Source organism: Schistocerca piceifrons, chromosome X (assembly GCF_021461385.2).
Source record: "Schistocerca piceifrons isolate TAMUIC-IGC-003096 chromosome X, iqSchPice1.1, whole genome shotgun sequence".
Classification (NCBI taxonomy): Eukaryota; Metazoa; Arthropoda; class Insecta; order Orthoptera; family Acrididae; genus Schistocerca; species Schistocerca piceifrons.
The window spans coordinates 77308269-77334541 of NC_060149.1; the positions used below are offsets into that span (position 1 = coordinate 77308269).

Below are 26273 nucleotides of genomic sequence, written 5' to 3' on the forward strand. Positions count from 1 at the left end.
AACACTTTCAGCCATTATTTATAGGAACATACCTTTTATTGTACATAAAAGCTCTGTTAACTAGGAATGAGTAAATCCACTGAATACAGCTGAACTCAGGGAAGTTATTTCGTGTATTCTCATAATAGAACAAGACAGGAAATGCTGGGGAGGTATAGTCTGTCTGTAAACTGAAAAATAATTAGCAGTAATGGTGATGGAAGTCACCTTTACTAGAAAGACGGTAAAACTGCCTACCAGGATGGCTAAATACAGTATATCTAATCCCCCCCCCCATTATTACACCACCAGAACATAATTTATCCCAAACATGGCTCTGCTGCACTTTGTTCTTAACCCCCTTCATTTAAAAAAAAATTAATACCACTAAAACTATTCTAATAACCTGCAGATTTTTCCATCCCCTGCTATGTGGAAAGTATTAGTTCTAGAGAAAGAAATGAGTAAATATTTTTCATAGGAAACAGAGTAGTTTAATTTTGAACTAGGGAACAGTTTTGCTACAATCTGTGACTTTAAAGGCACTAATGGAAAAGAGTTGCTTTTAAATGTGTCCCCCTGCCCACACACTCAAACTCCACTGGTTGGGAGTTCTAGTATGTTGTTCATGGTGTGCCCTCCTACAGCTGTACAAAAATTTGGGACTGAATGAATTTTTGCATTCTTAGACCTTTTTCTGCTCTTTGTTGACTAGGCTGTGTGTATAGCTGATGTAGTTACACAAATCTGAAGATAATTCATGGAGATTGAAACTAGTCATACTGCATAAAGAAATGTAAAACTGGGACTGAAAAATAAATTATATTTGAAAATTATTTTAAATAAAAATTCTATCAAGTTTGGGCACTTTGTAGAGTCAGATGAATGTTATTGGTTTATTAGCATCTTCCATTTTAAGGCCAGTACACAGTGAAGACTAAATACTGAAATCGGTACTTCAATGTTTCTTCTCTGAAGATGACACTGCTGTCCATTCTGGCACCTCTTCTAGTAATAGCTCACATTTATTGTATTCTGGTCGGTAACATAGTTAAATAATTGTTGTAAAATGCAAGAAGGCTTCCTGATAGTGTTGGATTACACATTTGCTGAGCAATTTCTAGCCAGTTAGTACCCAAACATAGTGTTTCAGGGGGAGACTTAGTTGCACAGTTCTGGAAGTGTGCCTTCAGAAGTCAGGTAACATGTTACTGTCTCCCAGATACTACCCATATGAGAGTGACTAAAATTAGCAAAATTCAAGCTTACACAGTTTACGAACTGCAATTTTTATGAACAAAATAGGATAGTTAGTAAAATTATATTGACACGCTATTAACCCTCCTTCTCATGTAAAGTGCTCGCAGGATTTAACTGTATGAATACACTCTCCTGAGCACTGATGGCAACTATGTTGTTGTTCAGTGAATTATGTTCCTGTAGAAGTAAGTTCCTGCAGGTGAGACTCAATAAAAAAGACATATTCAGTCTTAAAACTTACAAACACACACTTTGTTCCAACAACACAAGTTTCATAAAGAACTTGGACCATAACTTTGTGTCAAAGAACTTTGGAATACCATGACTGACTTCAATCATACCAGGACAGTGACTGGATTAACTTTAAAACAAATTGCTTAGGTTAAGATGTGTAGTGGCATCTGTCTCAACTACTTGAGTATGATGAAATCCATTATGAAGATTTGTATAAAATGGCTGTATAGTCTATTACTTCATTTTCTATTATTATTATTTCTTTCTTGTCTCGGACATTATGTCTGATTAAAAATGGAAGGTGACGCGGACCTTGATCAAGCGTGACTTCCTTTTAACTGTACGGTATATGTTACATTGCATTTAGGAACTTTCGGGTAACTGAACAAGTGTCAATAATTACAGATTTCTGTAGTTGTATATATAAGTTTGGATGTAGCTGTATTGCATTCATGTACTGGTGGATATTGTGTGGTATGACTCCTGTAGTTGATAGTATAATTGGTATAATGTCAACTTTATCCTGATGCCACATATCCTTGACTTCCTCAGCCAGTTGGATGTATTTTTCAATTTTTTTCTCCTTTTTTCTTTTGTATATTTGTTGTATTGAGTATGGATATTTCGATTAGTTGTGTTAATTTCTTCTTTTTATTGGTGAGTATGATGTCAGGTTTGTTATGTGGTGGTGTTTTATCTGTTATAATGGTTCTGTTCCAGTATAATTTGTATTCATCATTCTCCAGTACATTTTGTGGTGCATACTTGTATGTGGGAACGTGTTGTTTTATAAGTTTGTTGTAAGGCAAGCTGTTGATGTATTATTTTTGCTACATTGTCATGTCTCTGGGGTATTCTGTATTTGCTAGTATTGTACATCCGCTTGTGATGTGATCTACTGTTTCTATTTGTTGTTTGCAAAGTCTGCATTTATCTGTTGTGGTATTGGGATCTTTAATAATATGCTTGCTGTAATATCTGGTGTTTATTGTTTGATCCTGTATTGCAATCATGAATCCTTCCGTCTCACTGTATATATTGCCTTTTCTTAGCCATGTGTTGGATGTGTCTTGATCGATGTGTGGCTGTGTTAGATGATACGGGTGCTTGCCATGTAGTGCCTTCCCCTTCCAATTTACTTTCTTCGTATCTGTTGATGTTATGTGATCTAAAGGGTTGTAGAAGTGGTTATGAAATTGCAGTGGTGTAGCCGATGTATTTATATGAGTGATTGCTTTGTGTATTTTGCTAGTTTCTGCTCATTCTATAAAGAATTTTCTTAAATTGTCTACCTGTCCATAATGTAGGTTTTTTATGTCGATAAATCCCCTTCCTCCTTCCTTTCTGCTTAATGTGAATCTTTCAGTTGCTGAATGTATGTGATGTATTCTATATTTATGGCATTGTGATCGTGTAAGTGTATTGAGCGCTTCTAGGTCTGTGTTACTCCATTTCACTACTCCAAATGAGTAGGTCAATATTGGTATAGCATAAGTATTTATAGCTTTTGTCTTGTTTCTTGCTGTCAATTCTGTTTTCAGTATTTTTGTTAGTCTTTGTCTATATTTTTCTTTTAGTTCTTCTTTAATATTTGTATTATCTATTCCTATTTTTTGTCTGTATCCTAGATATTTATAGGCATCTGTTTTTTCCATCGCTTCTATGGAGTCACTGTAGTTATTCAATATGTAATCTTCTTGTTTAGTGTGTTTCCCTTGACTATGCTATTTTTCTTAAATTTGTCTGTTCCAAAAGCCATATTTATATCATTGCTGAATACTTCTGTTATCTTTAGTAATTGGTTGAGTTGTGGATTGGTTGCTGCCAGTAGTTTTAGATCATCCATGTATAGCAAATGTGTGATTTTGTGTGGGTATGTTCCAGTAATATTATATCCATAATTTGTATTATTTAGCATGTTAGATAGTGGGTTCAGAGCAAGACAGAACCAGAAAGGACTTAATGAGTCTCCTTGGTATATTCCACGCTTAATCTGTATTGGCTGTGATGTGATATTATCTGAATTTGTTTGGATATTAAGTGTGGTTTTCCAGTTTTTCATTACTATGTTTAGAAACTGTATCAATTTAGGATCTACTTTGTATATTTCCAATATCTGTAGTAACCATGAGTGGGGTACACTATCAAAAGCTTTTTGGTAATCAATGTATGCATAGTGTAGCGACCTTTGTTTAGTTTTAGCTTGATATGTCACCTCTGCATCTATTATCAGTTGCTCTTTACATCCTCGTGATCCTTTGCAGCAGCCTTTTTGTTCTTCATTTATAATTTTGTTCTGTGTTGTATGTGTCATTAATTTCTGTGTAATGACTGAAGTTAATATTTTTTATATTGTTGGTAGGCATGTTATGGGGTGATATTTAGCTGGGTTTGCTGTGTCTGCTTGATCTTTAGGTTTCAGATAAGTTATTCCATGTGTAAGTGTATCAGGGAATATGTATGGGTCTGCAATGTAACTGTTAAATAATTTAGTTAGATGTGAATGTGTTGAGGTGAACTTCTTTAGCCAGAAATTTGCTATTTTGTCATTTCCAGGGGCTTTCCAATTGTGCGTAGAATTAATTGCTCGGGTGACTTCATGTTGCAAAATTATCACTTCAGGCATTTGTGGTATCATCTTGTATGAGTCTGTTTCTGCTTGTATCCACCGTGCATGCCTGTTATGTTGCTCCAGAAGTGTTCCATGTCTGTTATGTTTGGTGGATTGTCTATTTTTGTATGTGTGTTATCTATTGTTTGGTAAAATTTCTTTTGGTTTGTGTTGAATGTTGGGTTTTGTTTCCTTCTATTTTCACTTTTTTTTGTATCTTCTAAGTCGTTTGGCCAATGCTTGTAATTTCTGCTTCTTTTCATCTAATTGCTCTATCACTTCTTGTTGTGAGATTTTATCTAACCTTTTTCGTTTTTTTTCTGACATTTCATTTCTTATAAATTGTGTTAGCTGTCCGATGTCTTTTCTCAGTTTTTCTATTCTGATCTGTAGCCTGTGTTGCCATGCTGGTTTTGTGGGTTTCTTCTGTGTGTTGGTTGGTTCTGATCTCTGCCTAGTGTGTGTATTTAGTGTAGTGAGTGCTCCATATAAACTAGTAGTTGTAACTCTTCCATAGTTGTTTTCATTTTTGTTGTGTATGATTGTGTTGAGAGTTTTTATTGTTGTTTCGACTTGTGGGTTATTTGACGGTCTATGCAAGAATGGTCTAATGTCTGTATTTGTGTCTTTGTATTCTATATATGTCAGCTGAAATTTTTCTTCTATATCTAACATGTCACTTCGTGTTCTATTTGTGCTTGTTCTGGTGGCTGTCTTAAGATTTCGTTTTCCTCTGACTGTTTAATTGATGCGTGTTGTTCTTTGTTTGTTTGCTCTGGGATGTTTGAGTCCATTACTGTATTTTCTTCTTCTGATTGCACATTATTTTGTTCCAGTATTTGTTGTACTTGTTGTTTGATGTTTTCTAATTCTGACTGGGGTATCCTGTTATTTTTTATTATTACACGGATCTGATCAGCTAGTCGTAAGTTCTGTTAAAAATTTTAATTCTGGGTATCTGGTAATAAATGTTGTGTATACTTGTGATCTGTATCCAGTTGTGTTGGTTCCTAGGTTTGTTGCTTGGTAATAACAGAACATGAGGTGTCGATTAACTTCATCTGACCATCTCATCCTCTGTCTTGTTTTCCTTCTAGGGTGGTTGCAGGAAGCATATCCTGCAAAACACCTCTATTTGGATGTGAATTATTTTCCAGTTGGCTAGCAGTGTCGTTACCATTGTGGGCGGGCATAGGGTTCAAGCGTCGTCCCCGACCATGACGGGGCTTGTCCGAGGCTTCTTTAGTTCTGTCCTGAACCAACTAATCACACTAAAAGGGGGTTAGCCCTATTAGTGGTTTGTTCTTTTCATCGCCTTTTACGACTGGCAGAACATACCGGAGGCCTATTCTTTTCCCGGGCCTCCACGGATAATAATAATAATAATAATAATAATAATAATAATAATAATAATAATAATAATAATAATAATAATAATAATAATAATAATAATAATAATAATAATAATAATAATAATAATAATAATAATAATAATAATAATAATAATATAAAAAAATGGTAATAGGCTCATGAGTTTATTAAAAAACTTATTAACATTCACTGTGGAATACCTTTTAGTACAAATTCTAAAGTAAATAACAGTAGTTGAATGTGTTAATAACACAGTAACTGCTGTCTCTGACATAGTTGGGTATTCACTGTTTCTTTACAACCAAAATGTATCTAAAGAGACTTCAAAAAAATTTTGATTTCATTGTTTTGTCTGCGTTCTGATCTGCCAGTTCTTCCTGTAAGCCTAAACCTAAGGTATTCGGAAGATGCTTTGAATCCACAAATGGATCACAAATCCAGTCAAAATCTTCTACACTTTCTCCAAAATGTTTTTGAAATTCTGCTGTAAGATTACTAAATGTTCTTTAAATTCTTGCCAGCTGGTGTGGCCGAGCAGTTCTAGGCACATCAGTCTGGAACCCCGCGACCGGTACGGTAGCAGGTTCGAATCCTGCTTCGTGCACGGATGTGTGTGATGTCCTTAGTTAGGTTCAAGTAGTTCTAAGTTCTAGAGGACTGATGACCTCAGAAGTTAAGTCCCATAGTGCTCAGCCATTTGAACGTTTTTTTTTTAGAAATCAATAAACACCTTGTTAGCTGTAGTTAAGGGCATTATGGTTGGAAAAGTGTCATACAGGCAATTTTAAATTGTCTGTTTCCACAAATTTAACTTATTCTGACTAGGATGGATAATATTAAAGCATTATTAATATTTTTGTTTCTACCTTGTATTTTTCTGTTTGGTTAATACTTTACTGCTCCAGGCAGAAGACATGCTTTGTTACTGTTGAACAGTTTCATGACTTTGACTGATATAGACTGACATTGTAGTGTTCATCTTTGGTATGCCAGTGTAGTCACGCAAAAAATTTGTTCAGTTTGCACATTTGTGTATATGTAAAAGCAGACTTCAGAAACCACATGTGCTGAGATTTGCATTTTTTACTGTTTGTGTACTTTCTGCACAATCTTGTATTGATTTTATCAATACTTTTTTGTGCTGTGATGTATTGTGCAACTTCACATTTGCAAGTGCTGTGATAAACTCATGCTGGTTTTAGTCAATTGTGAGCTTAAAACTTACTTGTGCTCTTCTAATATTTTTTAGAACAGTAGTCCTTTGCATAAACTAACTCATAATAAATTGGCATTTGATTGTTACTGTAGCATGTGTTGTAACTAAAACTGTTAAATCTAGTTTCTCCTTTCAAGAGGAGTGAAGACTACCTACATTTTTGTGGCTATAATTAACCTTAAAGTTTCAGAATTTTAGGCATGGGTGACTGCAGCAACTGTAAATAAAGTTTTAAATATAAAAAGTGTATATACAACAGGTTCCATAAGTTTAGTGTAAAAGTTTTGAGAAACTAGTAATTTTTACCACAGCTTTTTCCGTTGCCTTAATAAAACTCATTTTGTGTATTTGCTTAAATTCTTACATGGAATTAGTAATTCTTTAGATCAACAGATTAAGATAGTCAGCAGGTGTAGTTTAAAGTTATTTGTTCACTGCCCTGTAAAACAGTGCACCAGCCACAATGCAGCACAACTGTGAATGCTGATCTCACTAACAAAAAATAAGTTAGTTGATGTTAACAAGCAGCTGGAAATCTCCCTGACTATTTTCAAACAATTGGGTGCTGCAAATTGATATGTTGGAAGAGCTCCCTAGAATCATGTAGTACCAAAGGTACATAAAGTACTATCCTCTGCTGTAGATACAGTGTTCTCCGTGATAAGTATAGAATCTCACTACTTGTCCACTTGACTCTGACTGGCGTGCCAATGGTAGAGCTAGGCATCCTATATGGGGTAAATAGAGATGACAGATGACTGAGGGTGTTGTATCGATCCCTGTAACAAACAATAACAAGTTGCTCTCTTTAACTGAAACTGAGCCAATGGGACTCTCCACTTGTGGACAAATTTACTTAATTCCATGTCAGTAAGAGGCAAGTGCAAAATGGTAGACATTTATGTATCAATTAACCATCAGCAGTTCAAACTTCTTGCCGACTAATGGTACCCTTTTGGGAAATGACAGCAAGGGACAGGAACACAAAGTGCTCTGTGTCTGCCTGGTGCCTCATTCAACATACTTAAGAGGTTATTCTGGCAGCCATTGATGACAGAATGCAACCAACTGCAGATTATGGTGCATGTTGAAACAAATGCCTGTCAGAGTTAAGAGGTCATACTTGGATCATCTAGTGACTACTAGTTAAGACTGAGAATACCAGCCTTACACATGGAGTTTCATTGAAGATCACAATTCACAGCATTTTCGCAGAATAGACTTTGCTTGCTCCCTCTCCCCCACACTTCTTAGTTGAGTGGAAGTACTGAACTGGAGACTTAGAATGTTCTGTGGCAAGCTAGGCTGTGACTTCCTGAACTCGTACCATAGTTGAGAGCTGTAGGGTCCCCTTAAAATGTGTCATGTGTGCACTACACATCAAAGGCTGCTACGTAGGTAGCTAGCTCTGTGTGGGGTGTGCACAAGGGTTTCTTAGATTGGATGACTCTCCATCCAGTCCAGATGATGACAGCTGTAGGGGACGCAGAAGTCTAAGGAATTCCCCCACAAGTGAGAGGATTAAAGTTCTTGTAGTTAAGTGCTGAAGCATTTGCAACAAAGTGCCAAAGTTTGAAGCACTCCTGAAAAGCAGTGAAGCTCACATAATACTAAGTACAGGAAGCTGGTTGAAACCTGGAATTGATAGCTCTAAAATTGAAAAGGACAGTTGACCATGTACAGGATATATACGTGCCCAGTAGAACCATTGATGATGGAAAGGTCCTTACATAGTATACAGTCTCTGCAGAGAACTGTCCAAAGGAAACATATTACTGCATAATAGGTGTAAAACAACTTAGATCTATAGATAGAGGTGCTGAAAGAAACACAATTGTCAAGAGACTAGTGTGATAAACCTTTAATGATCACTGTAGCAGAATATTGTCAAATGGACTTAAACAAAGAAATTCTAGCCATATGTAAAGGCTGTTAGTGTTAGTGGCACTAAAGTTAGTGTGCAGTCTTTAGGGAATGAGATACAAACTGAAATTGTGGGTAGCTTACCAAAAGCTCAAATGCTTAACTCAGTTTTCAAATGTTCCTTTACAAAGGGAAACCCAGGAGAACTGCCCCATCATACCACTGAAAAGATGGGTGAAAAGTGTTACTGTCAGTGGTGTTTAGAAACAGCTGAAATGATTAAAATTGAATGAAGCTCCAGGGACCAATGAAATCCCTGTCAGATTCTATCCTGAATTTGTGGCAAAGTTAGTCCCTCTAACTATACTGTATCATAGAGCCCTTGAACAAAAGTTGTGACCAGTAGTTAGAAGAAAGTACATGTCACAACTATTTACAAGAATAGTAGTAGACATGATCCCCAAAACTACTGCCCAATATCGACATCAATTCGTCACAGAGTCTTTGAGCATATTCTGAGCTCAAAATAATGAGATATCAAACAGAATGATCTTCCCCATTCCAACCAGTGTGGATTCCAAAAATATTGATCATACGAAACCCAACTCTCACTTTCCTGCCTTAAGATACTGAAAGTTTTTTTTAGAGAGACAGTTGTGTAGGTGGAGTATTTCTTGATTTATGAAAAGCATTTGACTCAGTACATCATCTACACTTATCATCAAAATTATGATCATGTTCGGTATCAAGTGATATTTGTGATTGGATTGATGATTTTTTTTTTGTAGGGAGGATGCAGCAGGTTTTCGTGGATAACTGGTCATCAGATGTAGAAGGAACTTCGGGCGTATCCCAGGAAAGTCTGCTCTGAGTCCCTTGCTGTTTATGTTGTGAATTACTGACTTTATGGACAACATTAATAGTAACCTCACTTTCCTAGATGATGTAGTTAACTATAATGAAGTACTGTCAGCAAGAAGCTGCATAAATATTATCAAATCTGGATAAGATTTGAATGTTGTGCAGATTTTGAACATGCTTTAAATGTTCATAAACATAAAACTGTGCTTTCATGACATGAAAATTTATCTTAAGATGGTAATTTTAGTGAGACATAATTAGAATTGGTCAAATCGGACAAATACTTGGGTGTAATACTGTGTAGGGATATGAAATGGAATGGTCACACAGGTGTAGTCATGAGTAAATCGCTGATTAGAATTCAGTTATTGGTAAAATATTGGTGAAATACAATCAGTATACAATGGAGATTGCTTAAAAATCACTTGTGTGATCCATTCTAAAATATTGTTAGTGTTCGGGATCCATACCTGATAGAACTAGCAAGGGATATTGAATGCATGCTGAGGTCAGCACGAATGGTTGCTAGCTTGTTTGGCTGAACCATAAGCCTCTAGAAGATAGAAGTAAACTGTCATGAGAAAGGCTACTTAAAAAGTTCCAATAACTGGCTTTAAATGATTTCTCTAGGAATGTACTGAAACCCATATGCATTGCTCACATAGGGTGCTTGAGGACAAGTTTACATTAATTACAGCATACACAGAGGCATGTAAACAACCATTCATCACATGCTCCATACATGAATGGACACATGCAAGCATGCATGCAGGCATGCACTCTCTCTCTCTCTCTCTCTCTCTCTCTCTCTCTCTCTCTCTCTCTCTCTCTCTCTCTCTCTCTCTCTCAAAAAGCCACATATTTAGAACCATGGGTTTTACTACTTTGCACATTACAATTTTGAGAGGAGATGGCAAAGACTTCAAACAACAGTGGCTTCCCAGTGAATGAGACAATGATCAGTTTGTTAGGATTCAGTTTGTGTGCATTACCCACAAATCCTTTCTCTCAGCATGTCATACAGGCAACTCTTTCTGTACTAACTATAATGCAGTCCTCCCCCAGTAATTCATTGCAAACCACAAATTTTAGTTACAAAAAGAAATTACTTGAAATGATCTGGAGTGAGAACTTAAAACTGGTCTTTTTCTTCTTCATAATTTGATGCCTCTGGACATGTCACTCGCTCAGCAGCTGATGGTGTCAGCAGACAAAGGTTTTCAAATTTCATTAGCATCTTCTGAACCAAGGACTATTTTTACCATTTCTTTATATGTGGGCATTTACTGTGTTTCTGCTACTGTGTGTGATTCTTTTTGGCATTTACAATAAGGTAAGATCCTGTACATGTGCTGATGTAGCACTAAGTTTCACTTGTTTTCGTTTTGTTCTATCAACCGACAAAAATGATTCATATCTTTGCTTAAAAGAGAGGAATGTTTTCTTGACAAATGTTTCAATTTAATGGGAACTGCAGCAGCATTAGTTTTAACAGACAACACTGTCTGTGATTGGGCATATTTTATCACCACACCAAAGACACTGATAAGAGTGATAATCATTACTGTATTGACTTTGAACTGCTTTCTTTGGGCTCAATGGTTTCAGCAATTGCACTCAAGGTCAGATGACACCATACAATGAACTTATCCATATCGAAAAAAATTTAAGACTGTAATATAAAATGCTGGTGTAGCAATTGCAATATTCATTAGTGCAGAGCACAGCTGTAATAAAACTGAACTGAAATGCTCTGTGAGAAGTCCAGAATGTAATAACAATATTGTCAAACTGAAATACTGTATTGTCTGACAATTTGTGGGTCCTTTGGCAGTGAATGAAAAGATCAATAAAGTTTAAGAATTGGCTAAAAACTGGAACAAATATCGCACTAAGGCAATAAAAATGAGGGTGTAATACCCAGAATTTTAGGGGAAAATATGGTATTACAAAGAATTTCAATCTTAATGGCATAGCCAGTATACTGATACAGGCAGGAATACAATCAACTTAAGCGAGGTATAACAACAATATTGAATAAATAAAATGTTTAGTTTGTGTGAAAGTATGTTATCTGCATGTATTAAATAAAGAATAAAGTACCTTTTTACTTGAAGCTGAAAGAAATAATTCAATTTAAATTTCTTTTCAAACATAAAAATTTGTAGTGTCTAAAATAGACTTATCTTAATTTATTACAGTAATATTTAAATGTTCAGGTAACACCCTTCAGTTTGTGGTGGCACAACAGTGTGCCACAACACACCAATTGCAGACCACTGATGTAGACTACGCAATAAGTGAATTTTAAATGTGGCTCCTTCCCCTTTATTTGAACTATAACTTTGTTGTTGGTCAGTTCCCATTTTACAGATAAGTTTTGCACAGGTAAAGAGAAGCATACCTCTTCCTTCATAAACATATCCAGAAGAGAACTAATTCAACCATTAGTCAGAGGCACAGTATTTGTTGCACTTTACAATGGCCTAATGTACAGTGACAGAAACATGGAAATAAGTGCACATAACAAAACTTGCTGTACAGTCACCAATCTGAAATACACTGTGCAGAAATAATAGTGGCCAAATATTAACAATTTGAGGATACACACACAATACTTACATCTTACACATGATGTCACAGCACAGATTTTAAGACATCGTGTGTTGTATACCTCGCTCAGGGTTCTCATTACATCATTGTTTGCCTGTTGCAGGCTTAAAGCTGCATAGATGTTCAGTGTTATTCCCAACAACAAACTTTCACTTTGACACACACAAGAGTTAACATGTTGCCAGGCAGACTGATGATTTTGGTGGAGGGGTGACTATTTAGACAGATGTAAGCATATGGCGAGATTTACGAAACTCCTCAATGCTTTGAAAATCGTTAGTTTTTACTATTTTGCACAGACTCTAATACATCATTATTATATGGTATATGGTAAGTGTTGCAGGTTATTATATTATAAAAGTACATAGAACATTAATAATAATCTGCAATGTGACATCCCCTATTTACAAGTATGGCATCCAGCTTGAAATCAGTCTGTTATGATCCTAAGTTTCTCAATCATAGTGACTAAATTAATTAGTGAGAAATGTTTTCTGATTCAGAAAACATAGCAATAAAATGCTTTTAAGTTAAGAATCTTACAGGAATTTGAAATTAGGATTCAAACTTTTAATGTCGGTTATTTCATATGTAAATTATTTTCAAATAATTTAAAATATGTTTCCAAAAAAACTGGAAATGTTTGCTTTCTAATGAGTGGTAACAATACCACTTATGATGCCTATTAGCTCAAAATGGTTTCTAATGAGATGACATTGTAATTTAGTTTAACCATAACTTTAAATTGCTCAGGCTTATACTAAAACCAATTGTAACCTTGTAATCAGGAAGGTAAAATAAAAAATTAACTATACATTCAAATGGAGTTTATCTTGAGTAACAATTTGATGTATGCCTCTATGTATTTCATATTGCGTGTGCAGCTGTATTAAATGTAGAATAAGAGTGAAAACATTTTAGTTATTCATGGGAGCAGAACACACAGAAAATTGAGTAGTTTCCAACTTGCTATGTCTCAAACTGTTTTTTTGCATAATGTACCAAGCTTCGTCAGAATAGATCCACTTAGTAGCAATGGACAAGCAGTTCAGTACAGTCATGCCACTGTGCTCCACCAGAAAATGTGCAGAACAAAAGGAGATACACGTGATGTAAAGTTGTGGACTTCTGAAATAAGTTCATTTATTGGTTGTCACCTTCAGTGTTCAACCCTTTGGGCATCTAATGGCCATAGCAGTTTCTTCAACTATTTGAAACATTTCAGAGGGTTATTTACTGGAAGGCATTTCTAGATGCTAGTAGTGCACAAGAACATTTGTGCTGGTTGCACTTCTGAAAGGGCTCAACTAGATCAGAAGACTGTAATGAAAAACAGTAGAATCATAGCTTCATTCATATGATGAAACTTTAAATTTTCAGAATGAGTCTAGACTTCTGGAATGAATGGGAAGGACAAAAAGAACTAGACCTCTCTACTGTTGGATGATCTGTCAAGTGCAAATTGTATGGCATAAAACAATATTTATTAAGATGCAGTTTATGCATATGAATGTTATCCCTATTTTTTGTTTCACAGGTGTTATGGTGTATCGTGCTTATCCAAATTTCCGCAAGTACCACTTGAAGGTGACCCATGCTGTGATGCAGATAATTGCTTTTATATTATCTGTGATTGGCCTTCAGGCTGTCTTCGATTCACACAACCTTGCTACACCTCCAATTCCTAATATGTACTCACTTCACAGCTGGATTGGGTTGACAGCTGTTATACTATTTGCTTGCCAGGTATTAGAAAATAAACTTTTTTGCGTAGAAGCATTTGTAGTGTTAACAGAGCTTAACTGTAACAAAACATTTGTCATCAGTTTTGCAAACTTCCACATTACGTTCTAACTAGCACTGCTGTGTGTGAATTCAAACATGGACATAATGTTTCTAATCTTTTTTCTATAAAATTTGTGGAAGTTGTTTGCTGAGTGTGTGTTAATCTTAGTCAGTCAGTTGTGAAAAAGACTGAATGGTATTGGTAAATGTCATTTTTCATTGTTCCCAGAGGCACAGAGGTATGAGCAAGAGCTTGATCTAGTGTAAGACGATGCGAAAGTGAACTGTCAACAGATTACTGAACGATAAGAAAAACTAAATAACTTATTTTTAAATGAACAATATTGTCTTTCCACAATGAATATTTGAGGTGTATCTTGTGTATGTTTGTGTTAGAAGAAATGTAGAATTGTTAAATTTTTGAATTCACAGGTAATTCACCTTGATAAGCAAGTCAAAGATAGTTATTAGAATTATTCCATTTGGTATGACAATTTCTGGAATTCATAGGTGGTTCTTCCTTCACCTGCATGTCACCTTTATCTTCGTGCTAGTTTGTGAAACTATGCTAAGAGTCTTTGTTTATTAAAATAAACAATGTTTAACAAAGAATCCTCAGTTGAATCACTTAAAAAAGTAACTTTCACCATTCATATGTTATTTGTTCCTTTTGTTTTTGTTGTATGGAATGTAGTTGAATTAAATCAGGTGGTGCTGAAAAAATTAGATTAGTAAACGAGACACTCATAGTGGATGAGCTTTGCTATTTGGGAAGCAAAATAACTATGGTGGAAGTAGAGGATATAAAATGTAGATTGGCAATGGCAAGGAAATCATTTCTGAAAAAGAGAAATTTGTTAACATAAGTGCAGCATTAAGTGTCAGGAAGTCTTTCCTGAATGTATTTGTATGGGGTGTATGCATGTATGGAAGTGAAACATGGATGATAAACAGTTTAGGCAAGAAGGGAATAGAAGCTTCAGAAATGTGGTGCTACAGAAGAATGCTGAAGATTAGATGGGTAGTTAATGTAACTAATGATCAGAATTCGGAGAAGAGGAATTTGTGGCAAAACTTGACTAGAAGGGATCAGTTTGGCAGGACATGTTTAGAGGCATTAAGGGATGAGCAATTTAATATTGTAGGGAAGTGTGGAGGGTGAAAATCAGAGGGAGGGAGAGATGAATACTGTAAGCAGATTCAGATGGATGCAAGTTAAAATAGTTACTTGGAGATTAAGACGCTTGCACGGTATAGAGTAGCATGGAGATCTGCATCAACCTGTCTTAGGACTAACAACAACATATTGCTTGGGTGCATGGCTCATGTATTTCCCTTGGCTTGTTTCCTGTTGATTCTCCAACCATTTCCTTTTCCATGAATTGAAAGCAATACACAGTTGTTCCTTTCCAGTCAGCTTTCTACATTGTAAACTTAAAGTAGGTTGTATGTCATCTTTGATGGACTAAATACATTGCTTCCTCTAATTGGTTGTTTAGATTAATACCTTCCTGCCTCAACTACCTGGTTTGATTTCTGTTGGAAATTGCTGTAGCAGTGTAATGGTGGTGAAGGAAGATCATGAACTGTGCTAATTCTAGAGTCCATTGTGGGACATTTATAAAAGCTTATTTTTTGGCTGTATATATTACTAAAATAATAATGTTAATATCTCCACACAGCTGTATGCACAGTTTATTTTGATGTTCAGTTCAAGTGCAACCAATTGACGGGAAAGTCTCATCAGGTACCTCCAGAAAACAAAGTAGATATGTAATCACCCTCATTCCAGTTCTCACAATGTAAAATATAATTAATAAAGAAAAAGCAAAAAACATACCATTGAAAGAATTTATACATAATATTATTTGCAACCATTGTTACTCAGTTGCTACTTAAATTATGCTTAATCATCTTTCTACGTCAGAACCACAACGGAGTCCAAATCCAAGGGTAGACTTGTTAATAAAGTAATATACTTAGTGCTGAAAGCACATATACTGCTGACTGACACCCCCACACAGTCAGAACAGAAGTGAACTCCTGCATGGAGAGTGCCACTGTTCTTATTAACATCCTAGAATGCTGGTGTTCATTTCAACCTTGAATATTTAGACATCATGTTCATAAGATATTTAAATAACATTCCAGAACTGAGGAACACTACATAAAAAATTACTAGTGACCTGCAGCACACCAGCTAGCATTGTTAACCTCTACCCCACACTTCTTACTATAGAGCCCATGATGATATAAATAAGAGAAACTTCCACTTTCTGCAACTGAGTTGTATTTTTTACATATCAGAACATAGGTGAAACATGTTTGATAGGCAAAAATAAAACTTTAAATGGCAAGAGTTTTTCTTACCTGTATGATGCAGCACAATAAGAATTTTACTTGTAAGTAAAGATAACGGGAAGTGATCTAAGCAACTAAATATCAGAACCTATCAGTAAACACCAGTAAGACTACTACATCACAGAACTCTAAAGAGTTAACCTCTTTCTCTCAGAATCATCTGTGGATGTCATATTTGAGAGAATAAATCTTTTAAATTATCAATAAAGTTTCACTTTTGTATGATCATCTACTAATATTCAAGAAGCTATATTCTACTATGGCATACTATATAAAGGGCTTGAGAGCAACGTACTTTTATGTATATGAGGTGACATTATCAAGTAAAGTATTGGACTGGTCCATTTTTAACATATTGTTAGAAGTCTGCGTATAGGCTGTTTCATATGCTGGGGTTATGACAGCACAATGTATCTATACTGCACACTCTCCTTAGCAGTCGGAAGTTAATGATCTTGCTTAGTTTGTATTCAAAAAAAAATTAAGAGTGTGTATTAAAACATAAAGCTTACGTTTCTAAGCTTAACAACACAAACTAGTAAAAAGCTTCCTACAAATAATTAACAAATTCTGTTTCAGTTTATAACTGGGTTCGTCACATTTCTCTTCCCTGGCTTAAAAATATCACTGAGGTCGGCATATTTGCCTATACATGTATACTTTGGAAATATGGCCTTTGTATGTTCTGTCGCCGCTTCTCTTCTTGGTATGACTGAAAAGGCATTCTTCATGCAGACTCCGTAAGTAAAATTTTTGTACTGAATGTTAAGTAAATCATGATTTTTAAAAATCTGCATTTGCACACCAGGGAAAGAGCATGGTGACACAGTAGCAGAAATTTATATTTTTGAGTTGGGAGTGTTAAGGTTCACTGGTTGGTCGGGCATGTGAAGAGCTTGTATTTGGGGTTAGTTTAAGACAGTCTTCATTCACAAAAGTTGATATCAGTGAAAAGTAGTTGACTGAGAAATTCATTAATAAAAATAATGTGCATATAATTTTGCTCTTTTAGTAGTCTGTGACTTGTCACTGTTACTGATGACTGAAGAAAAATATTGATTTATATAGAGCCATGGGAATTGAAAACGCAAGGAAGAAAAGTGGTGTGTAACTAAGTAGTCCTGTTGTGTTGTCACATGAAGACCTGTTGCTGTCACTAATTATTTTGTAAATATATTTTTAATTTGATTTATTATTTAACATTAGCTTTTAGATTTATTCATTTTTATAAACTAAACATTGCTATCAAATGGCAACGTTAGTGGTGGGACATTTAAGTGTTATCCATACTGTGTATTCCTACAGGAAGTGTATTAGTATTAGTATTATTAGTATTAGTATTATTAGTATTAGTATTATTAGTATTAGTATTATTATTAGTATTAGTATTATTATTAGTATTAGTATTATTAGTATTAGTATTAGTATTAGTAGTATTAGTATTAGTATTAGTAGTATTAGTATTAGTATTAGTAGTATTAGTATTAGTAGTATTAGTATTAGTAGTATTAGTATTAGTAGTATTAGTATTAGTAGTATTAGTATTAGTAGTATTAGTATTAGTAGTATTAGTATTAGTAGTATTAGTATTAGTAGTATTAGTATTAGTAGTATTAGTAGTATTAGTATTAGTAGTATTAGTATTAGTAGTATTAGTATTAGTAGTATTAGTATTAGTAGTATTAGTATTAGTAGTATTAGTATTAGTAGTATTAGTATTAGTAGTATTAGTATTAGTAGTATTAGTATTAGTAGTATTAGTATTAGTAGTATTAGTATTAGTAGTATTAGTATTAGTAGTATTAGTATTAGTAGTATTAGTATTAGTAGTATTAGTATTAGTAGTATTAGTATTAGTAGTATTAGTATTATTATTATTATTAATTTTTTTGCAAGATAATCTAGTCTCCATAAAACTAAAACTGTAAATAACTGGAAATTTTTGGACTCCTTGTGGGAATTTTAACTCAAGAGTTCAGATCTTTTCCTGTTACAAAAAGAAATCTGAAAGGTTAATACATTAATGTTTCTTTGATATCTATTGACACTATGGATAAAGAAGATTGTTAGCTTAGTTAATTTCCCACAGACACTGAAGCAGATAATTTGTTGCTTGAACACTCCTTAATAATGAAATAATGCACGACTGATGGTGTGGCACAAGTTACTGGAATGGTATGATTACTGTCTCTTGAGAAGAGATGAACATGTTAGGAATACTAATAAAGGTTATTAAAGGGGGGGGGGGGGGTGAACATAATGTCTGCAATCCTTCTTGTCATTATGCAACTATATTTGCACATCCAAAATTGAAATGACCCCTCAAAGCACAATGTGCAAGAGCTTTATTACATCATTCACAATTAGACAAGATACAGTCTTCTTAACTATGAAAGCATACCACATCTTTTGTAAAAGCTTTAATGCAAGTTCACATAAATTTTGAAGTTTCACCCCTTAGTTTTATCAAATGTCATGAGATGTAAATGGGTTGTGGTATACTAAATAAATTAATTATGCTTGTAATTTTCTTTTCAATTTGTGTGTGAAATATTTATCACTTTCAGAAAATGCAATATGTTTTATTTTTATTATAAATAAATATATTTAGCTGACAGTGGTTTAAAAACTTCACTATTTTACATGCTCGTGCAGCTGCAGGTAGTTCATTCTGTCCAGACAAATCAATGTGTGAGTATTGTTATTGCTTTATCCAATGAGGAAAAGAATTCTGATCATTGTTTAAACTGTAATACTCAGGCTGTTGCTGTTGCTGCTGCTGCTGCTTTGTTTCTTTAAAGTGAACTGAGCTGACAGGAGAAGATATTCAAAACAATATCTCCTGTACCACAAAGTGTCCGTTGGTCACAACAGTAAAAGGAATGAGGCAGTAACACTCTGAAGAATCTTACACGTATGAAGAAATAGCAGAGGGGTTGGATGGAGGCACTACAAAGTCGGGTTGAGAAAAGTCCGTGAGCGGTATGAAGAAACTGAGTTAACAAAATCTGCTCTAAGAACTGTCAGAAAAGCAATCTTGACTGATCAAAATGTGTAGCTTGTGTTCTCCCTGATCTCAACATAATTGAGGCTGAAAGGCTGAAAATCGGTTACATGATGGAATCCCAGTAAAGAGGGAACTGATACAGTAACTGCTCACTTCAGGGTTCATAGTTATCTATCGAGATCATCTTGGACACCTGGTAGACTTGATACTGAGCGGGATTGAGGCAATGACTAAATCGAAAGGTTATCCCATGAAATGCAAAGAAACATTGCAATAACTTTGGTACCAAATAATTTATAACTTCCTGAAATTGTTAAGTCATGAGTATTTTGTTTAATTGTAATTAGGTTTAATTAATTTTTATATTTGTCTCAATTTTTCAAACAGCAGACATTAGATCGTGTTCCCTTAAATTTTGTTAAAATTTATGGGTCTTTAAACTAAAATAAACCACTGTATGCATTATTCACTGAATCTCCAGTGTCCTGAAATCTCACATTTGTATGTAAACACATGATACCACATTCATAAGTGCAGGTGGGTTTGTTTTGTGCAGAGCATTCCAAACTAGCACCACTAGAATACCACCCATACTTGATGCCTAAACAAATACCAAAAGTGTGGCAAATCTTGCTTTGTATGCTCAGTTCTTGAGGGGTAAATGTGTTCACTGCTTGTTATATAACTATCACTTCAAAATTACTAAGCAATGAACTGTAATAGACTTGAAAACTAAGCTACTACTCAAAATTGCATCTCGGGGTTGCCACTCCTCGGCGGGTTCGTGCTTGGCTAACACGGGGCCCCAACCTTTGCAGCATCGTGCTTGGCTAACACGGGGCCCCAACCTTTGCAGCATCTTTCTTCCCCTCCGTGCAGCATGCCTATCCTCTTGCTATTCTTTCTCCCCTCCCTTGGGAACATGTTTGTGTTGTTTTTTGGGAATGTTCTGCATTGTCTGTGGCTGACATAAGAACAATCTCACTCCTGGTTTTTGCTCCTTTCATTTTTTACCTTCTCCTAGCCTTCCTCCGCTTCAGTGTTTGAAGTTCCTCTTTTTCTTCCTCTCTGTGCACTTCTGAAGGCCAGGAAACATGTCTGACACATAACAGGTGACGGGGTAACACATACTTCCCAGCCCTGGGTCACATGTACCTAAAGGCCAGGTCCAGGGAGAGCTGATTGCCTGAGCTTCCAAAATTGCCGATGATCCCTCTGTAAGGTGTTTGGGAGGTGTGACATGAAGTATGAACAATCACTTACAGCAGGTGTGGCCCCTTGTGAAGGGGGCCCCCAGTTGCAAGGAATACACCATCGGAAATGCTGGCAATTGTGGGGATTTTCTCGCAATGAGCCAATCATCTTCACAGTTGGTCTACAAAACGTAAACGAAATGGGATAACTATTCAGACCCTTCCAGCTGCACAAAGATACCTCGTGGTTTCACATACTGAAGACAGTCAATTGTGATGGTAAATCAGTTTATTATTCGGAAAGGTGTCGATGCAATTGCCAGCCCTGTGAAATCCTGCTCTCGTTCACAGAATGGAACTTTGCTTTTGGAAACTACTTCTGATTCTCGGGCAAAACTGCTTGCTGCTTTGCTGCTCAACGGTCAAAGGCCGAAATCCAAAGATACCTCTCTGGTGAGGGTGTCATTGGCGTCCATCAGGTGAGGAAATAAGGTAATGACTCCTTAGTGCCCACACACTTTTTTTATACAGTGCTGCTTCCAGAATGAGATTTTCACTCTGCAGCAGTGTGTGCGCTGATACAAAACTTCCTAGCAGATTAAAACTGTGTGCCAGATCGAGACTCAAACTCGGGATCTTTGCCTTTCATGGGCAAGTGCTCTGCTGACTGAACTACCCAAGCATGACTCGTCCCCACAGCTTCATTTCTGCCAGTAGCTCGTCTCATACCTTCCAAACCTCGCAGATGTTCTTCTGCAAACCTTGCAGAACTAGCACTCCAGGAAGAAAGGATATTGTGGAGACATGGCTTAGCCACAGCTTGGGAGATGTTTCCAGAATGAGATTTCACTCTGCAGCAAAGTGCGTTTTGATAGGGCACTTGCCCACGAAAGGCAAAGGTTCCACGTTGGAGTCTCGGTCCGGCACACAGTTTTAATCTGCCAGGAAGTTTGAGTGGTGCTTCTGTCAAAGATCAAAGCAGGCTATGAAGTTGTCACAGTCCACCCGTACATTCTGAACCCGATGTGCTGCTACCACTGTAGTCATTTCAGCCATACTTGAATGTCTAGTTGACACCGGGCCAAATCTGTAACCTGTGGTAGGGATGCGCAAGAGTTAGATTGTCCACCTCCTCCTACCCGATGTATCAACTGCAGTGCTGACCATGCCGCTACCTCTAAAGATTTTCTCATGCATCTCAATGAATGGGCTGTCAAAGAGATCTGGGTAAAGGAAAAAAATTTCTTACCCGGTCACTTGCAAGTTATTGGCTAGTCGCAAACCCTGCATTCTACCATCTGGCACTTACAGTACTGTTCTTGTTACATCTCACTCTATGAAGGACATGGCCACGCAAAGCTGACCTTAAAATCAGCTCAGAGGATGTGAAAGGATGTGAAATCGTCCAGTGTCATGGTAGCATCACAGTTCCCTCGTCCTGCTGTGCAAAAAAGTCTGTCAAACTCTCGTCACAAGGGGTGAGGTCATCTGCTACACAAACAGCATGCCAGAAAGGACAGGAGCAGTAGTCCCGTGAAGACTTCCTACGTTCCTCCAGCCAACCAGCCAACACCTGAGTCTTCCTCTGCTTACCCGAAAGGATCAAAGTAGTCCAACAAAGGCAAATGGTCTTCTCCATCGCTGACTCAAAGATCCTTTCTGACGGTATCGCCACGGGATACCTTTGCCCAGCCAACTTCTATGTTGCTGGTGTGCACTACCAACCATTTTTCTACAATGGACTTAGTGAGACAGACAGCACAAGACAGCTGGTGCTTCTGTGGACCTCAAGGAGTAGGATCCGTCTCAACAGCCTCTGATCTGACACTCCTCCATTTTTCTCATTGTGACTCTCCTACAATGGAACATTCATGGCCTTTGATCCAACAGAGGATTTACAGTTGCTTTTAGAATCACAGCATCCACTTGTACTCTGCTTTTAGGAAATAAAATTGTATCCTCACAACCACTTGAAGCTTCTGCATTTCTTCCCGGTCCGTTTTGACATTCTCCCCCCCTCCCCCCCCCCCCCCCCCCCCCCCCTCCTCCTCCACCCTGAGGTCAGCATTCGGTCTCGTGGGGGAGTCATGCTGCTCATAAAGGGTAATGTTCATAGTCAACCCATCTCCCTGACTACCCATCTTAAAGCTGTTGCAGTCCGCCTTTCCTTTCTCACTGGACCTTCCCCTTTTGTACCCTTTATATCTCTCCATCATTCGATGTCACCAGGCAAACTTCCTCCAGCTTAATGGGCAGCTACCTCACCCATTTCTGCCGCTTGGTGACTGTAATGTGCACCATTCCCGTAGGAGTTACTACACAACCTGTCGAAGAGGTGCTCTCTTGGCTGACCTTCTTAATCAACTTAACGTCTTCTGCCTTAACATAAGAGCACCCACATTCCTTTGACTCCTTGCACACCTATTCCCATTTGGACCTAACCTTCTGCACTGCCCAGCTTGCCCATCGTCTCGAGTGGTCTGGTCTCTGACACATACTCGAGCAACCATTTCCCGTGTGCTATCTGTTTGCTGACTTGTACCCCACCTGCGTGCACATCCAACTGACAGCTTACTAAGGCCAACTGGTGGGTGTACTCCTCCCTGGCGACCTTGGATGTCCAAGATTTCCCCAGCTGTGATGAAGAGATGGAATATCTTACAAATGTTACCCTTACCACTGCAGAACATTCCATTCCTTGCACTTCCTCTTAAAGCCATAGCCCAGTCCCTTGGTGGACTAAAGCTTGCTGTGATGCAATCTGCACATGAAGACATGCTCTCCGCAATTTTAAGCCATTCCATGACAGCAAACAGCATTCATTATAAACAGATGGGTGCACAGTGTCGTCGTATCCTTAGTGATAGCAAAAAAGCTGGCTAGATTTCATTCACTAGTTCTTTTAACTATTCCAAAACACCCCCCCCCCCCCCCCCCCCCGCACCCCCATCATGTGGGCTAACCTCTGATGGCTCTCTTGGACCAAGATGCATTCCCCAATTTCCAGTCTGACAGTAGCAGACGATGTCATTGTGGACCCTATTGCTATCTCAACACCTCGGGCTCCCATCTTGCGGAAATTTGGAGCTCTTCCCAACATCACCCTGCCTTCCACCATTGGGAATGAGCAGAGGCGGCTCAGGCAATACCCTCCTCTTCTCAGAATTGAGAGTGCTACAATGCTGCCTTTACTGTGAGGGAGCTAGATCATGCTCTCACTTCATCCTGGTCCTCAGCCCCAGGGCCAGATGCTGTTAACATTCACATGTTGCAGCACCTTTCTCTTGCAGGCAAGCACTTTATCCTTCATACATACAATTGCATCTGGGAAGAGGGCCCATATCTGAGATGCTGGCATGAAGTCACTGTCGTATCCAGTAAGGACAAAAACCTTCCTTCCAGCTACTGCCCCATCTCTCTCACCAGCTATGTTTGGAAGGTGGATTCATGCCTGGCTGGTATTGTGGCCTGAGTCTCGCAATTTACTAACCACTGCAGAGTATAGAATGAGAGCGCACTGTTCTGCTGTTCAATATCTCGTCCCTTTGTCAACCCAGGTTATGAATGGTCTTTTGTGGAAATCCCAGACTGTGGCAGTGTTCTTTTATTTGGAGAAAGCCTAGGACACCCACTGGAGGACTGGTATCCTCCATACTGTCTACACGTGGGGCTTCTGTGGCCATTTGCCTCGTTTCCTTGAGGAATTTTTAAAAGACAGAGTTTTCAGGGCCCATGTGGGTTCTGCCTTGTCGAACACCTTTATCGAGGAAAATGTTGTGCCTTAGGGTTCTGGCCTGAGCATCGTACACTTCGCTATCACCATTAACTCTATAGTGGCCTGTGTCTCACCAGACATCTCCGGCTCCCTTTTTGTTAACAATTTTGCCATCTATTGCAGTTATCCAGATATCTCATTGAGCGGCACCTTCAGCAATGTGTCGATTGTGTTTACTCGTGAAGCATTGTCGATGGCTGTAGTTTTTTCCACTGTCGAAACCCCATGTGTTAATTTCTGGCGGCACATGTGGTTTCTCCCACCATCTTTACATCTTGGGCCTGTTGTTCTTTCTTTCTTTCATTCATTGAAACTACGAAATTCGTGGGGCTCATGCTTGATAGGAAACTTCCTTGGTCATCCCATGTACGCATTCCCTCAACATCTTGTGTGTTGTCAATGATGCTTCCTGGGGTGCAGATTGCGTCACCCTCCTCAGTTTGTACCAGTCCCTTGTCTGTTCAAAACTACGCTATGGGTGCTTTGTTTATGCATCTGCACATATGTCCCTCTTACGCTGTCCCTATACTATCCACCATTGTGGCATCCATTTGGTCACTGACACCTTCTACACTAGTGTGGTTGAGCATATGTATGCAGAAGCTGCTGAACTACCACTGTCCTACTGCAGTGACTGTCTCCGCAGGAGGTTTGCGTGCCATTTGTCTGCCATGTGTGGCCACCCAACCTATTCTTCCTTCTTTGATGACTCCTTTGATCTCCTGTATTGGGTGTGTCCATTTTGTCTGTGTCCATTTTGTCTGTTACCTCCTGGAGTTTGCTTTCGATTCTCGCATAGAGTACATCCGACTACGCAGGCTTTTCAATTGTCCTCTGCTCACTCTCTCAGCACCCTTCAAAGCCTCTGTGTGCAATGGGTCCAGGAAAGCTGTCGCTAACTCGTGCAGTTTTAGAAATTGTGCTTGAAAAACAAGAACCATGAATGACTCACAAATGAAATGCACAGTTAGCACTTGCAACAGTCTTAACCAGACAGTGCTTGAAATGTCGCCATCACTACACCAAACAGGGTCCAGCGAAAAGTGTCAGACTTCAATCTTCAGAGCGTGCCGGAAGATGAATTTTGGCAACTACATTTCTCATTATCTCATGCTGGTTAGAGTATCGGAGGTCGTGAAGATAAGGCATACGAGGCAGTGCAGAGATTTTTGCCATTTGCCTATTGACCTGTGAGGCAGGTTAACTTCATAAAAAATGTGACTAATGCAAAGCATCCTTCTGCAGAATGTGTGAATTAGGAAGCAGTTTGCAGTCCATGCCCCAATATGTTTAAACTACAGTGAGTGCTGGTTTACTTTTACCCCAACTACTCAGGTATCCATACATAGTAATTGTGTGGCGTCAAAAGAATAATGATAAAAAGCCAACTGCAGATCGTGAAAGTGCAAAACATTTTTTTCAGCAGTTTGTGCTGTATTCTGCAACCATGCTTAGTAATGGGAAGGCAGGCTGAAACGTGCTGTGTGAATTAACTTCCCTTATCGAAGTTGCAATTTTGGCATGGACTAGTTACACACAAATCATTAAATACAGTACTTGAAGGTTCTTTTTTTTCCCAGAAAATGGAACAAATTATCATGTACAGTTTTGAAGCAGTTATCAAGATTTGCATCATGTCCTCAAGAAATTCAAAATTTAATAGAATCCTGCATTTGAATTTGCATTCTTAGTGTGGGCATAGGATGTGACATTATTTTTAAGAGGATAAGGTTCAATATACCAGATGCATGATACTAAATCTTAATTGGGGCTTAACAAAACAGACTGTAATGTCAAATTTTCTGGCAAGTCATTGTAATCATTTCCCTTAAGATACATGACACATGTTGGATACCAACTAATATATATTGCTAAGTAGCTTTAGAATTGTCACAACAAATTGAAATGATATTAAAAACAGTTGTGTGTGCTGTATAAGTGATCGTAATTGCATGCATTAACTAGACATTTGCGTATTTGTTACTTCTTCTAACTGAAATCCTTTTTCAGTCTGTTATTTACCTTTAATAAATATTAATGCAAAACTTCTGTTATCTCAGTTTATAATAAAATGTTTTCTTTGAGCATGTTGTGAATTTGGACCACAATTAAAATGCAGAGTCTCGTTTATATTAATTATAGTA

General features: G+C 37.4%; 1 protein-coding gene across 1 annotated transcript in view; it reads left to right on the forward strand.

The window, feature by feature from the left end:
* LOC124723119 (transmembrane ascorbate-dependent reductase CYB561) overlaps nt 1-26273 on the forward strand; it is a 50668-nt gene that overhangs the window by 23017 nt on the left and 1378 nt on the right. Inside the window, exons 3-4 of the mRNA XM_047248302.1 lie at nt 13546-13754; nt 16734-16894. Of these exons, the coding sequence (XP_047104258.1) occupies nt 13546-13754; nt 16734-16894 (370 nt within the window). The remainder of the gene's footprint in view (nt 1-13545; nt 13755-16733; nt 16895-26273) is intronic.